Below are 14,848 nucleotides of genomic sequence, written 5' to 3'. Positions count from 1 at the left end.
GGGGCTGGTTGTGCATCTGAGCGTCTTGGTACGCTGACGATGCGAACACGCCGAGAGGTGCGTTTGCTAACATGGAGGTGCCTTGAACATAGGCTATACACAGCTCTTTTTCCTTGCTGCAGTTGTGTGTCGTTGCATGAACTTTGTCCGAGGGGCACTTAGAGAGGTACTCGGAGGTCCTCTACTGCAGCGCCCTTGTAAATCGATGCGCATAACGAAACCATGCGGGCATGCAGAACGCATAGCCGCGAAGCGCCCCAAAACGTACCGCAACTAAACTGACCGCCTGTTACGGCGCCAATTGCAGATTTCCTTTGACTTTCAACATTCAAGGTGTCTTTTTCCGTCTTCCTCGTGTGATAAAAGTGCACTAGTGGTTTCACAATAAAACTTTATACTTCAATATCGATCAAACTCGTAACCTTCGTGCACCTTTGTCAGCCTCAGAGAACCGTGATGTCTATTCTGCTTGTTTCATCACCGCGCTTGTACTTGGCGCGTGGCGGCGATACCTGCATTTTAGTTCTTGCTCTTTTCTACCTTACAAGAGCTTTGTTTTCAGAAAGAGTGGTGTTTTTTTGTGTTTAGGAGCTGGTACTCTATCGATCATACAAGCCAACTTCATTTTCTCCTCAGTGTCCCCTTAAGACCAAATATACTTACAGTAGGCTCTCTAAACCCTTTGCAGAACAGTGGGACTCGTGTTATCCTGTTCGCTTCAAGTGCTGGCAAACAGACAACTGGGTACCTATGTGGCATATATTTTTGCGTCCAGAATACTGCCGCTAAGCATTCAGCACATTTTTCTCTTTTGCTAATAGTAGGTCTCCTTGCTGTTCTAAGTGTTTCAACCTGCGGGGGTGTATAGTTTTATTCGGCCCATATTGGTGGGATAAATTTGAAAACTTGTTGAGCTTTTCAGCCTTTTTCTTCAGTCGGCTGCCTCATATACTTCTTGAAGCAGTTTTTATTGATTGATTTTGATTTGATTAATTTTCCATTCAAACAAAATGGTGAAAACTGAGGCAAAAGCTGCATAAAGCAGCTTGAAAGGCCCTCAGTCCCAGTACATTGGCACCAGCAGAGGAAACACGTGCACAGTTTCTTATGACACTGTTGACGGATGGAATGAGTCAGCTTAGTAAGTTAGACAACCTGATAGATTTAACAAAAACCTGATAAATTAAACAATTGATCGCACACTCATTGGAAGATATTGGTATATGATTTTGTGGGTGTTCCACAAACACATATGACAGACAATGCATGCATAGAGAAGCCTTTTGCAGAAATTGCTCAAAATTTCTTTAAATTCTTTTGGAAGTTTTCTTGTGGATCAGTAAGACTGTGGGGCAGATACATACCACAGTTGAGGTGTTCTTATAAACTTGTTGCGAATGCTTATCGTTTATATCTGCAAAACCAGTGGTCGAAGCAGCACGAAAGTGATGCCATTCAATTTTTAGTGTCATCGTTGTGTGCAATTTTACGACTTGTATACATGTGAGACGCGCGTATAGCTTGCGCCTTGTGAATGGTGCTAGCGGTTATAGTAACACTATGTGTGATGGCGAAGGACAGGGTTGATTGGAGAGACGTGGGAGGAGAGGCCTTTGCCCTGCAGTGGGCGCAGTCAGGCTGATGATGGTGGTGATGTGCGATGTGTTCAGGAGGAGGAGACGACCGACATCCTGGAGAGTCTGACGCCCGACGACGTGCGGGTGCTGGTGCAGAGTGAGGATGAGCTCTCCCGCCGGGGCTCCTTCAGGAGGGTGTTCCCGGGGGGCCGCCACGGCGACGGCAGCCTGCTGGTCCACCGCCGCTACTACAACCTGCTGCTGGCTGCCTGGGAGCGCCGCTTTGGACACCAGAGGCACAAGGGTAAGCATATAAGCTTGGAAATGGGGAAATTCATGGCAATTGGCAAAGTGGCTTCGGCAGCGAAAGCTTGAACTTGTGGGGCTTAATTGGGGAGATAAACACGTATTCTCCGTTTAACCGCGGCTGACACAGTTCAAAACCGCCCGGACCCCACCCCGTGGTCGCGAGCGCTACCGATCGCACGACGACCACGGCGGGCCTTGTCTGCGGGAACAAAGGAACGACACTGGCTGACACAAACAAGGCATTTATTGCTGTGACAACAATAACGCCAGCTAGCAACAAAATACACTGAGGAATCGAGGACGTCCGACTCACCAGCACGGTTACGAGCGAACGTTTGCCCACGCTAGGGCAAAGGGGACCCAGCTCCGAGGCCGGACGGGACAGGGTGGCGGGAGCATGTCCCGACCACGTGGCGCCCGCGGCAAAGAGCGGAGCGGCTCGCGACACGTCCGCGTGCTTTCCCGATCCCAAGGAGAAGAGCCGTCTCTCCCCCGCACGCGTGCAGCAAAACGCCATTTGTGGTGCTGGTGTCGCTGCGATGCGAGCACCCTCCCCTGTTAGTTAAAGTAACACAACTGAGGCGGGTGCCTTGCAGGGAAGCTAACCACAGTTGGGGTGCATTGCGGGAAAACAAACCACAGGGGGCGAGTGCTTCCTCACAAACTGCATGTTGCCGTAGCTGCTTTCCTGGCTCTCACTCATGCTGGTGGCTCCCTTGCCTAGACGCCCATGGAAGCAGGAGGGCAAACTTTAGTAAAACACCTGCAGCATGTAGTGCATTGGAATCTGAAACTACAGGACTGTGGGCAGTTTGGTTTGCGACTTACCAGGCTGGTAAGTCTCCGTGCGCACAAGTGTAGAGGTGTTCCGTTCTGTCACGATTGACAGTAATTTGCCTCCAACTGTTGCCGTTGTGATCCGCGATTACAGTCGCAAACAGATTTTTTTAATGGATAGAAAAATCTGTTATCCAAAAAGTCTGTTAACTTCATGTGTACTGTGAAAGCTCATTAATTAGAACCTCATTAATGCGAATTTCAGAATAATTCAAACTTTACTACGTGGTCCGTCCAAGCTCCAATTGGAATCTATGTAAAACATAGCTAGTTAGTTCGAACGTGGATGGGTTGTGCCACCAATAATTCAAACTACACACCGCCCCTCCTGGGTACACGGTGAACCAAGAAACACTCCCGCAAGGCCTCTTAGGAGGAGATGGGGAGAGGGTAAAATTGGCTTGCAAGATGCAAGGCTGGATGAACGGGGGAAGGGGCTTGTGGAAATTATGGGGGGGGGGGGGGGTCAGTCTTCCGCCCCCTGCACTCCCACTCCGCGGATGCAGTGTTTCCTCTCGCTAACTGCAGAGGGGTTTGTGCTCGAGGGAACAAAGGGAGGGACGACAAAGCATGAACACTCATATGCTGTTTATTACACTTGCAGTTATTACACAGAGTGTGCCAGCTAGCTACAAAACATCAATGAGGCATTCCTCGGAAGTAGAAGGCTTCGTAAGAAGGGTTTCTGACTTACCGGCTGGGGCAGGGGCTTGCATGGAAGGCTGGAGGCTGTGTGAAATTTAAAGTCAGCAGAAAATTACTTTGCCTAAATGCCAGCAGCATTTTTCCGCAAGCTCCTAGCTTTATGGAGAACTACAATGAAGTGAGCATGACTTTGCATTCACCAGCTGCATGCACCCTCGGGGTAAATAACTGCATGCTTCATTGCATAAAAAAAGGCACTTCCCGAAAAATTGACACAAATTAGAGGGATCAGTGGGTGCACTCATTATGCAGGGTATTAGGTTAGAAAAAATTGTATTCTGACAACTAAAATAGCAGATGTGTTCAATATGCCGGGGTATCCATTGTATGGATATGCCGCCGCGGTGGCTCAGTGGCTATGGTGCTCGGCTGCTGACCCGGAAGACGCGGGTTCGATCCCGGCCGCGGCGGTTGAATTTCTTTGGAGGAGAAATTCTAGAGGCCCGTGTACTGTACGATGTCAGTGCACGTTAAAGAACCCCAGGTGGTCGAAATTTCCGGAGCCCTCCACTACGGCGTCTCTCATAGCCTTAGTCGCTTTGGGACGTTAAACCCCATAAACCAAACCAAACCAAACCATTGTATGGATATGTATGGATACTATATTTGGCGAAACATATAACACGAGTGTTTCCCTTAGATCATTGGGTTCAGAAACCATCTCCTGCTATATTTGGAACCTAGGTACGAGTGTGATGTTATTTTTAGGAACGCTTTGTCGCCTTTGCTCAAGCTACCTGTGACGACCTTCACCGTTAGACACGCGTGCTGACAGGAGTAGCCAGTTTTCTGGGCAGCACAGCGCTGATGGTGGCTCGTGCTGTACGAGAGGCTGCGTGTGCGTGCTTAATGCATCAGAAGCTTTGGTGCAGTCACTGGTTTTGTGCACATTTCTGTAGTGTTGCCTCTCAAATAATACTGGCATATGTGCTGCTATGTGTTTTTGCATGCCGCTCATTTTTTGTTTTTTTTCGTCATGATGTATATATTTTTAAATTTTTGTGAAGTATCAAGCTCCTCCTGATGTTATGTTTGTGTAAATGCGGTAATACAGTAGAAACCCGCTTTAGTAAAAACTCGTATATAAGTAAAGTGAAACTGCAGTCCCATTTTGCCTTCCATAGATGACTGTACATTCTTCTTTCGGTTATAGTTAAGGTTTTCCTCAAAGAAACATCTGTAGTAAAGAGCGTCTAGCCGTGATGACGTACTTCTCGCAGAATAGTGACATTGCGGCGTGTGCGAAGTCGAGGACTGCAAAGCCAACATTTGGAAGCAAACGCCTAACGAAAACGATAAAATGGCGTTTTTTTAAATGGCTTCACCACCAAGTTCGAAATCAAAACCGTGGTTAACGTAAAATGTGATAACTGAAAATGAATACTCGTCACATAAAGGGACAGTACTAGCAGGATGGAAGGTATTTGTGAGTGATGATGATGATGAATTTTTATGGCGCCAGGGCATCTGCGGCCAAAGAGTGCCATGGTGCAAGTTAATTTGTGAGTGTTTCTTTCATAAATGTACTCTGTGTTTAGTTCGAAGCCTATTAATTGCCAGAGAGCATCCTCTTAGCCGTGCCATCACCAACAACTGATATGGTGGAGACCCTGATATAGTAAAGATTTTTGCTGGTCTGAGTCACTTTACTATAGAGGGGTTCTATTGTACAGTGGTAGAATGAAATCCATGTTTGACCAAGGGCAACATGGCAGCAGTCTGCAGGTGATCTGCTTTATGCGATTGGTGACATGTTGAAATAAAAATATGGTGGTGCTAATGAAAGGTGATTTGCTATCGCTGATTTCTGTTGTTTTGTGCATGGCACATTAGGTGACTCATGGGACCTCTGCTCATTAGCTTTTGTGTGTTCTGCCCAGGTGTGGAGTGGCTACAACGGCTCTGTGCCAAGGGATTCCACCTCATGTCACCGGACACGGTGGGTGCTTTACATGAACCTCAAGGGGTTCCTCGCTCACAGCTTGACCGACGGGCCAGATCCGGGGTTCCTAATTGTTTTAGTGTCTCGAAACATTCGACAGCTTTTGAAAGCTGTAATGACATGAAAAGAGAAGACACAGGACGAGCGCTCGTCCTGTCGCGTCTTCTCTCTTCGTTTCTTCTTTTTTTTGCGCATAACCTTTCATGGCATCAGAGGTATCAAGCCAATTAGCCCTACAACATCTCTTGCTGAAGGTTTTGAAAGGCGCTGAAAATCCTGCATGTCTTGGCTGCCATCAGTTCCTGCCTTACATGCATGCAGAAAAGAACACATAGATGGCCTCTCAAAAAATGACCAGTTACCATGTATACTCATGTAAGGCTGCACTTCCAACTTGGCAGCTAGTAATTTGGGAAAAAAAGAAAAAAAAATCTGCCTAAAGAATTGTTTCATGGGTGTATAATCTTGCCCACGAGGTACGTTAGGCTGGGAGCTGATTGACGAAAACTCGGCACAACTGTTCATGCGTTTCCCCACACGTCGGATTCCACCTGAAACCGCGAACATGTGGTGTCTCAGCGCTACTACCGTATAAGCTCATGTAAGGGCCACACCCTGTTTTCCCGATGGAAATATTTTTTTACAAAAATCTGTGTAAGGGCTGCACCCAAACTTTCCATGACCCATTCGGGAATAGTCTTCGAAATGCACACACCGTGGCCTCCGTGATCAGCTCTGGCTGTGAGCAATGGTGCCCTTCATTATGGAGGCCACGCACGTGCATAGCAGCTTCCAGATGTCGCCAACAGATGGCGCCCGAGGCCGCGGCTCATCATTATCATCGTCAACTTTTTCCTCCACCGCAAGCTCCCGCTATCCATATCGGCATCTGTATCACCAGCTCCAGCTGCCAAAGGCACGGAAATTGTGATAGCTTGTTAGTTCACTGTAGTTGTGGCTTTTGCATGCTGCCGCCGAGCGTTACACGACTGGGAGGAGTTAGCTCTCGAACATGGCAAGCGTGCGGCAGGCAGGAAATTCGACATGGCTGAGAAGTGTGTCCGACGATAGTGCAGTTAACAGGATGCATTGAGAAACACAAGCTGCAAAAAGCGCGCTTTCCCATGCAAGCTCCGAACTGGAAGAAGAGCTGCTCTGTTATGTGATGGAAGTGCGGAACATAGCGGGACATGCTGTGCGGCTTCTGAACTCCAAAAATTCTGCACATTGTACATGACGCACTCCGGCCAGGGAATTCTACGAATAAGCATCAACCATGGTCATATCATCGAGTTTCTACTGGTTGGATTACATGGCTGTGGGACACTGTGTGCCCCTTGGTTATTGGGTGGTGACAAAGCATTTCTTGCTGGGACCTACTCTGGTCTGTTTTACAGACTGGGATTTTTCTGTACCTCATGTTTTCTCAACTTGTGTAGAGAAACAAAAGAAGGTTGATTGAGAAAGGAAACTAATCATGCAGCAGTGGCAGCTTTTGGTGGGGCTCCGGTGTCCTTGCTATGTCTGATGTGCATTCTTCCTCCACTCTGCCAGGACCGGGTGCCCAGGGCAGAAAGCCACTCTCCTGTTTCTGAGAAAAGGTGAGCTCCTCTTTGTCACCAGCAGCACTCGTAGCGCAGGCTGTTGTTGTCCAGGCTTTCCTTGTGCATCGACAGTGCGACAGCTCTCCCTGCCAATGCCTTTTACGTTTGCTGAGGCCCAGGAAACAGTCGAGTTGAGTTTACAATAGTTTGTTCATTGGACTGAGTGGATTGTGCAACTGGGATCACACTGGCGCACCTTCGGTGATTTCAGTCAGTAAATACCCTTAGTGTTGGGGCTGGCTCCTGTTTCTGGATACAGCCAAACTATGGTAGGTGCACGCCATTGCTTCTGTACTAACCTGCGCTAGCACACAGGCCGTACTGCGTGCTGTTTACATCATTCGGTTATTAAACAAGAAAGTAAGCCATGTGCAGCTTGTTGAAAAGCAAGCCCAAATGTCCTGATATCTGTTACCACGCTGTCGCTTTTTCACAGTGTGCACCATATGTGCAATGTGCAACGCATTTGTGCAACGTTTGTGCATGCTTTGGTTTCATAGGTGCCCTACCTTAACTAACGTTCACAGTGCTGAAGAGACGACACAGAGAGAACAGACACAAGTTCTGACTAGGCTACGGGTAAGGGCTAGTTGATGATACATAGTAACCGTATCCTAGCATGTCTTCATTCTCTCTGTGTCATCTCAAGTTTTAAGCTGTAGGACGTTGGTCAGGGGTCACTAACTGACCGCACCCTTGCCCAAGTGCTCACATGCTCAGGGGTGTGCTTGTCAAACTGAATACCTCGCTTTCCTTCTTTTTTTTTACAGCCAAAGGCGCAAAGTGACACGCAATGTTAGTATTCTGTCACTACAAAAGGAGCGCCAGCACCGCGGCTGAACTCTGCTACCGAGACAGCATTGCTGCTGCTCATCATCTGTTGTACAGGCTCGTTCCTCTGTCTCCGCGGAAGACCTCCGCGACATTGTTTTAACTGCTGCAACCACGGGGCACCACGCCCGGCCCTTCCGGATCTGCTGTATTTATGCGTTCTGCTGGCTCAGCTCTTCGAATAAAACACAGTATTGCGTTCCTTGTGTTCAAAAGCTGAAGCAGCTGACTTCTGTCTCACAGTTGTAGCCACTATGAGGATGCCAAGTGAAGGTGCATATGTGTTGAAAGCACCATGTAAGTACTGCCATATCTGCAAAAACAGCTGGACAATACCTGTCTGCATAAGAGAGAAAGAAATGTATCCAGTTGCAATTTGGAGACTGTTATGTGCCATTTCGTGCCATGGATTTCATGCTTATCCGATCAGTGCATAGATGTGCTTCATCTGGCTAATCGTGATGCTAGAATCCAAGGTTTCACCGAGGCGTTCAATGTCTTTCTGATGCCAACATGCCTGCATGGGCGCTTATTTCGAGCAACAAATGGAGCGCATACCACTGTGTTTGTTTTAGTATTTCAGCAACCAGTTTTTTTTTCTGCAAACTAAACGGACCCCTGAAAATCTACTTTCCGTAAAGCCTCGCTGATTTGCTTTTTCGGTGTGGTCCCGGCCTACCCTGATGTAGTAAGCTTGTGGTGCTGTAAGCTCTTTAACTGGGACGAGCTCTACTCATACCGATTAATTAGGATGGATTTCTGGTAGCTGCCCATGAGGTGGCATGACCAGTGCTGGACAAGATCAACCAGATTTTTGTAGTCCAACCGGTATTGCTTGGTCCAGTGTTATCCACGCCCCTCGGACATGTATACCGGCAGGTGTGACATGACTAAATCGAAACTGCATTATTGTGGTTGGACTTTTCTCGCCGCCCGCGGCCAGCTCCATCCTCACAGTGGCCGCCGCCATTGAGGCGCCCTACGAACGGCACTAGTGGGAAATGTAAACTGGCTGAATATTTCCTCACTTTGGAAATCATAGGTGCGTAGTTCATCTCGAAAGCACATGACGGTGGTCCAGGTTCTCGCCATGTAAATGATGCGGAGAGTTTGTGGCAGCTTGTAGGGAATCTATAATTCCACTTTCAAATGATTCGGACGTTTTCGTCGAACCAATTCCAAATTGAGCTGGTGGTAGACTAAGTTTGCTTACATTGATTCACAATTTCCAAAATGCCGCCGCCATGGAGCTGGCGGAAGCCCATAGAACCGTTAGTCATTAGCATTCATGGGCTGCCGCGGTGGCTCAGTGGTTACGGCGCTCGGCTGCTGGCCCGAAAGACGCGGGTTCGATCCCGGCCGCGGCGGCTGAATTTCAGTGGAGGCGAAATTCTAGAGGCCCGTGTACTGTGCGATGTCAGTGCATGGTAAAGAACCCCAGGTGGTCGAAATTTCCGGAGCCCTCCACTACGGCGTCCCTCATGGCCCGAGTCGCTTCGGGACGTCAAACCTGAATAAACCGTCTCAAGTCCCCCCCTCTGCACTCTTCCCAGAGATTGACAAACACTATAGTCCGTCGTCAGGCTTGAGATGCACGAACTTCCTCTCAAGCAGGAAGCAGCCCACATGGATGTCGGTGAACATTCAAGCAAAAAAGCTCAAACCTACTTGACTGCCTGGCTGAAGCTGAAGACGCGGTCAGCATTTGCCATCGCACCTCAGCAACGGTAACTGACTAAAACAGGGATGGTCACACTGGTATGGGAAGGGTCTACCCATATGTATCCACCATCGAACTCCGTAACACCTCTCTCGAAAACCGCCAAATTCAAATTATGTGGTTCCGGTGCATTCGGCTATGGTGGCTAGAATAATTCGGCCGACCCTGATCGAGGCCGCCCACCATTTTGCCCGCGGTTTCGTCGACCGGGTGGTGAACTTCCCTTCCTTACCTGCTATCGGCGAGAGAGCATATGGTATCCCACCACAAGAAAAAAGTTCTCAAGACCCCAGCAGGCCACCTTCCCGAACCCAATGTATATAAGAGCGAATACACCCCCCTTCCTGCAAATTTGTGTGGTTACTGTTATGGCGGATTCACACTGGCGACTCGGAAAAGTCGCGCTACCGATTTCGGTCAATTGCGGTCTCCGAAGGGCTAGGAAACGGGAGGGAGCGTAGTAAATCGGTTTAAACCTGTCCGGAGACATGCGACGCGCCAGTGTGAAGCCGCCTTCAGGCCACCCTTTTCAATATCCTGCATGAGTGCCATCAGAACAGTCCGCCGCAGGTCCTGTAGCTCTCGAACCCCGAACAAACGGGCGACTGCTTTGCTTAGCTGCAACCTGGATGTAGAATTCTGGGTCGCAGGCAGAGCCATATAGGATTGCCGAACGCGAAAGACCCAAGGCAATCTCCCAAGAATGCACCCCCGTGCACAGACCCTAGCCAAACTTGTGTTGACGAGTAAACGTCTATACTCTCTTCAGTACCGCACGTAAAGCATGATGCCCTTTAATAGCAACAATGGCGGGCACTCCGCGCAAAACTTTGAGGCGCACGTATCGCCGAAACCGCTATTTCCGTGCAGCCTGAGCAGCTGCCCTCGAAACTACATGGGCGCTGCAGGGTTCTCACACTGAAACGCAGGTTCCAGGTCTTCATGGTTCGAATCCTGTCGATTGCGCAAAATGTTTTTATTTTGCCCCTTCCGGGATTGTTAAATACAGCATGCTCAATGTACAGGCGCTATCCAGCAGTCGTGGCCGAGTGGTTAAGGCGATGGACTAGAAATCCATTGGGGTCTCCCCGCACAGGTTCGAATCCTGTCGACTGCGGCAAAGGGTCTTTTCATTTATTTTGCCCCTTCCTAGATTGTTAAATAGAACATGCTCAATGCGTATACGCTATCCAGCAGTCGTGGCCGAGTGGTTAAGGCGATGGACTAGAAATCCATTGGGGTCTCCCCGCACAGGTTCGAATCCTGTCGACTGCGGCAGAGGGTATTTTTATTTATTTTGCCCCTTCCTAGATTGTTAAATAGAGCATGCTCAATGTGTGCACGCTATCCAGCAGTCGTGGCCGAGTGGTTAAGGCGATGGACTAGAAATCCATTGGGGTCTCCCCGCACAGGTTCGAATCCTGTCGACTGCGGCAGAGGGTATTTTTATTTATTTTGCCCCTTCCTAGATTGTTAAATAGAGCATGCTCAATGTGTGCACGCTATCCAGCACAACGTTTATAGATACTTTTTTAGTTCCATAACTCCTCGCAGCGCCCGTAGGGAGCAGGCGGCCTGTCGCCATCCCCGCCACCGCGGCGCTGCGATCGCGGGTTGAGTAGGGTGCCTCGATGCCAGCGCAGCGCTGGGCATCGAGGCACCCTAGGGTTGAGCTAGGAGAGCGAGAGTCGTCTGCTAGCGTGCAGCGTTTTGCACGAGCACTCGCATTCGAATCATCGCTGCGCGACTGCTGTTTTTTGTTTGCGGCTCTTGCCCGGAGGTATTACATAACATATGTGTGCTTAGCGCGTTTTCGAACTTAAGAGTGGTATTCTGAGCAGTGTCACGAGCGGCCGTTTTGTACGGGCAATGACGAAATGCATGCTTCGATTCTGCTTCTCGTGAGATGAACCTTGGTACTTCGATAGATTCGGATTATGCGCCGAACCAGTTTTTCGCGACTGGCTGTTGTGTTACGCATTTAGCGCAAAGTTACTTCTACGTTTTATTGCAGCAATACTGGCGCAAATAAAACCCGCCGCTGTCTCAGTGGCTACGGCTGCTTTCCCGAAAGCCGCGAGTTCGGTACCGGTGTCGGCGAAACGCAAGAGTAACTCAAGGCCCTTGGCATTTAAATAGAAAAATGTTATTCGCAAACCAACTAAACATCGTTGTTGACAAATTTGCTGTCAACTAATTTGTCAGACAAGCTTCGCCTTCTTTCGCTCTCTTAGAGCTCTAACGACGCTGCTATTTTCCAAGCACTTTGCTCGCGCAAAGAAGTGCATGCGCGTCACTAAATAAAAGTAAATTAATTGAGCTGTGAACACCTCAGCATGCGGTGGTCAACCAACACCATTCGTGCCTTTTTTTTACAAGAGAACCCAGCACGTTCCAAAACAGGTCGCCGAACAACTCGCCCTTTCTAGCCTGTTTTATAGTGCCCTCTACTGCGCTTACACAGGCAAACATCTTTTCGTCCTCGTGATGCAATGGCACGGATCAGCCGCTTTCTCAGCACACTTACTGCCACAGGCACCTTTAACTTCGGTCGTGTCGATGATGCCCTCCGCTTCAAACATTTTGCCAAGCTGGTGCACATAGCACATATTTCTTTGTCTGCACTTGTCAAAGCAGCGCTGTCTTTGTGATAGAGCGTACTTCTAGCATTTTGGGCCACGCTACTGCAGCTGGAGACATCGAAGTCAGAGCAACCGCGGCAAAATTGCTTTGTGTGCACGATCTGCAAAATTGCCTCTACATCTTTCACAGAAAAAACCTGAATGTGAGTATCCCACTTGTCCAACAGCCTTCCATTTGCTTGGACAGCATAGGTCAGGTCCTCACGAAATGCGACACTTTTCAGAATGGTGTAAACGCCTTCCTTCATCCCGGCGTCGTAAAGGACAACCTCTTTGTATTTTCCCGCCTCCTCCTCAAGGGCCGCCATTCTCCAGTTTCTCGGAAGCTGTATCGACGAGCTCTTTTCCACAATCTGTGCGAAATCAATTCCTTGCACGGGATCAGACAATGCTTAAGGAATTTCTAGGTGGAACTTCGCAAATGTGGCAACAGCAGGGGCCGCGTTGACAGGTACAGCCGGGCACGAAACAAGTTGGCATCGTCGCGCTTCGATCGAAAGCTGCTTCACGGCCAGCAGCGTCTGTTGTTCTGAGTGTACGATGGGGACCACGTGTTTGCAGAGCGCACAGGAACACAAATGGACAAAAAAAGGCAACGAAAAACACGAGCACGGGCTAAGAAGTAACTGCAGGACAGTAGCCGCGCGCGCGTCGGCGACGCGCAAGCCTCGACTGCAGCGCCCTCTCACCGCCCGGGTACAAGCGGCGCCCGCTTTCAGAGGAGGAGTTATGGAACTAAAAAAGTATCTATAAACGTTGATCCAGCAGTCGTGGCCGAGTGGTTAAGGCGATGGACTAGAAATCCATTGGGGTCTCCCCGCACAGGTTCGAATCCTGTCGACTGCGGAAAAGGGTGTTTTTATTTATTTTGCCCCTTCCTAGATTGCTAAATAGAGCATGCTCAAAGCGTGCACGCTATCCAGCAGTCGTGGCCGATCATTCTATTTCCGGCCACGCCAGTGAACGGTGTTATGCCGGGAAACCCGTCCGGATTCCAAATCTGCAGGCCGCAAACTTTCTGCTGCGAACGTCTCTTTGACAAGCCCTGGCGCTGCGCCGCAAGGACACACGCCCTAACGCTCCCTTGACAAGCCAGGATGCTGCGCCGTAAGTCAGCATGGTCTTGAGGAGAAGCATCGGCGAGCAGCGTGCCTGGACACGTCGCTGGGTGCCAGACTACGAGGCGGCGGTTTCCCTTTCCCCATGGTGTCACCGCGCGCGGCAAAATTTGAAGCGGGTGGCCGGCGCGGTCGCTGGTTGGTACTTTCGGACTGCCGTCGAGTGCTGCCTTTGGATTGGCCAGTTCTGAGGGGCCACCGTTCCTGAGGCTATATAAGCGCCACCGCTGCCGCTTGGATAGCAGCTACAACTACCGGAGTGAGAGAGTGACCGAGTGACCGACCCACCGTGAGTCGAGTGCTGCTCACGAGTGGAGTCGGATGGTGTGACGCGTTGGTGTCTCGCTGGTCGTCGCTGTGCGAGAACAGTCGCGTTGTGTAGCTCTCGGCCCCCGTGCCGATGTTGAACTATATTCTGCCCTGTACATAATGTATAAAGCGTTTTCTTGATCTCACCGACGCCGGACTCGGAGTCTACGCTACCGCCAGGAGAGCTGGCAGCGCACAGCCACAAAACGGGTGGCGAGCGCTACGGGACCACCTCTATGGCACAACATTGGTGATAGCAGTGGGATGCCCAAAGTCACAACATTGGATGGCAGCTATGGGATCGACCGACATCAGCTACCTCGGCGCGGTGAGTGCCTGAAGTTTTCCTCAAACGCCAGACTTTCTCTAACACAGGTTATAGTAGCTTAGAGAAAGAATTGGTGTAGCATTGCGTTAACCTTGTGTGTTTCAAGCCTAGGAAGAGTGTTTTGAAAACCAAGGGATGCTGAAGGGGTAAACAAGGCAGTGTGTGAAATTCTTGCGCGTACCGAACTAGTAGCGATATAGTAGCGTACGGCAAGTAGTTTCTAAAAGGGCAAACAGCAAGAGGCAGTGTGAACGATGGAGAGTTACAAGGTTAAAGAACTTCTCCAAATTTGTGAGGAGTTGGGCATTGATTTGGGCTCAGCAAAAAGAAAGAATGCGATCCTTGCGGTCATGAGAACCGAGGACGTGACGGCTGAGGAAGCCGAAGAGGCCTGGGCTGATGTCATTGAACGGCGTGAGCGGGAGGAAAAGAGGGAGAAGGAACGTCGCGAGGAGGAAAGGGAAGAAGAGGAGAGGCGGGAGCGCCAGGCGCTTAGAGAGCACGAGGTAAGAATGATGGAGCTGGACCTCCTCGAAACCTCACCAACGCCTATTCTTGCTTCTACGATAGTTCCCTCTAACGGTCCAAGAATAAGCGACCAACTGCCGCCCATGGTTGTCGGCGAGGATATGGATAGATACCTCGAGAAATTTGAGCTTGTGTGCGAGGGTAATCACATTGAGGCTCTAATCTGCGGCCCAGAGCCTGGCTGTGAGTCACATGACGGTGACGCTGAAGCGCCAAGCCAGAGCGCGGCGTTCGTTGTAAAGTGCGATGCTACAGAGATTACCGCTGCGATCCTGAAAGATGAAGGCGTAGCGCCAAGATGTAGACCACAGGAGAGCGAGCAGCTGTTCTCTGCAGAAATTGAGTCAGGTCGCTCTGAGTTCGCGACGGGCAGTGGCGCACCGATAGCGCCAACTGAG

General features: G+C 49.8%; 1 protein-coding gene and 4 non-coding genes across 5 annotated transcripts in view; all 5 read left to right on the top strand.

Moving 5' to 3' along the window:
- LOC149344470 (tubulin monoglutamylase TTLL4-like) overlaps positions 1-8,007 on the top strand; it is a 64,773-nt gene extending 56,766 nt beyond the window's left edge. Inside the window, exons 16-19 of the mRNA XM_089546290.1 lie at positions 1,671-1,881; positions 5,309-5,367; positions 6,925-6,971; positions 7,745-8,007. Of these exons, the coding sequence (XP_089402416.1) occupies positions 1,671-1,881; positions 5,309-5,367; positions 6,925-6,971; positions 7,745-7,814 (387 nt within the window). The 3' untranslated portion in view covers positions 7,815-8,007. The remainder of the gene's footprint in view (positions 1-1,670; positions 1,882-5,308; positions 5,368-6,924; positions 6,972-7,744) is intronic.
- Positions 8,008-10,560: 2,553 nt separating this feature from the next.
- On the top strand, positions 10,561-10,642 carry TRNAS-AGA (transfer RNA serine (anticodon AGA)). Its single transcript has one exon. It is a non-coding gene; the product is annotated as a tRNA-Ser (tRNA).
- A 76-nt stretch (positions 10,643-10,718) lies between these two features.
- On the top strand, positions 10,719-10,800 carry TRNAS-AGA (transfer RNA serine (anticodon AGA)). The gene has a single exon. It is a non-coding gene; the product is annotated as a tRNA-Ser (tRNA).
- Positions 10,801-10,876: 76 nt separating this feature from the next.
- Positions 10,877-10,958, top strand: TRNAS-AGA (transfer RNA serine (anticodon AGA)). Its single transcript has one exon. It is a non-coding gene; the product is annotated as a tRNA-Ser (tRNA).
- Positions 10,959-12,931: 1,973 nt separating this feature from the next.
- On the top strand, positions 12,932-13,013 carry TRNAS-AGA (transfer RNA serine (anticodon AGA)). Its single transcript has one exon. It is a non-coding gene; the product is annotated as a tRNA-Ser (tRNA).
- The last annotated feature ends 1,835 nt before the right edge of the window (positions 13,014-14,848 follow it).

The sequence above is a fragment of the Amblyomma mixtum genome, chromosome 5, assembly GCF_055824585.1.
Source record: "Amblyomma mixtum isolate Tamu chromosome 5, ASM5582458v1, whole genome shotgun sequence".
Classification (NCBI taxonomy): domain Eukaryota; kingdom Metazoa; phylum Arthropoda; class Arachnida; order Ixodida; family Ixodidae; genus Amblyomma; species Amblyomma mixtum.
Note: the sequence above shows the minus strand (reverse complement) of the source record. Positions and strands in the feature narration are given on the sequence as shown.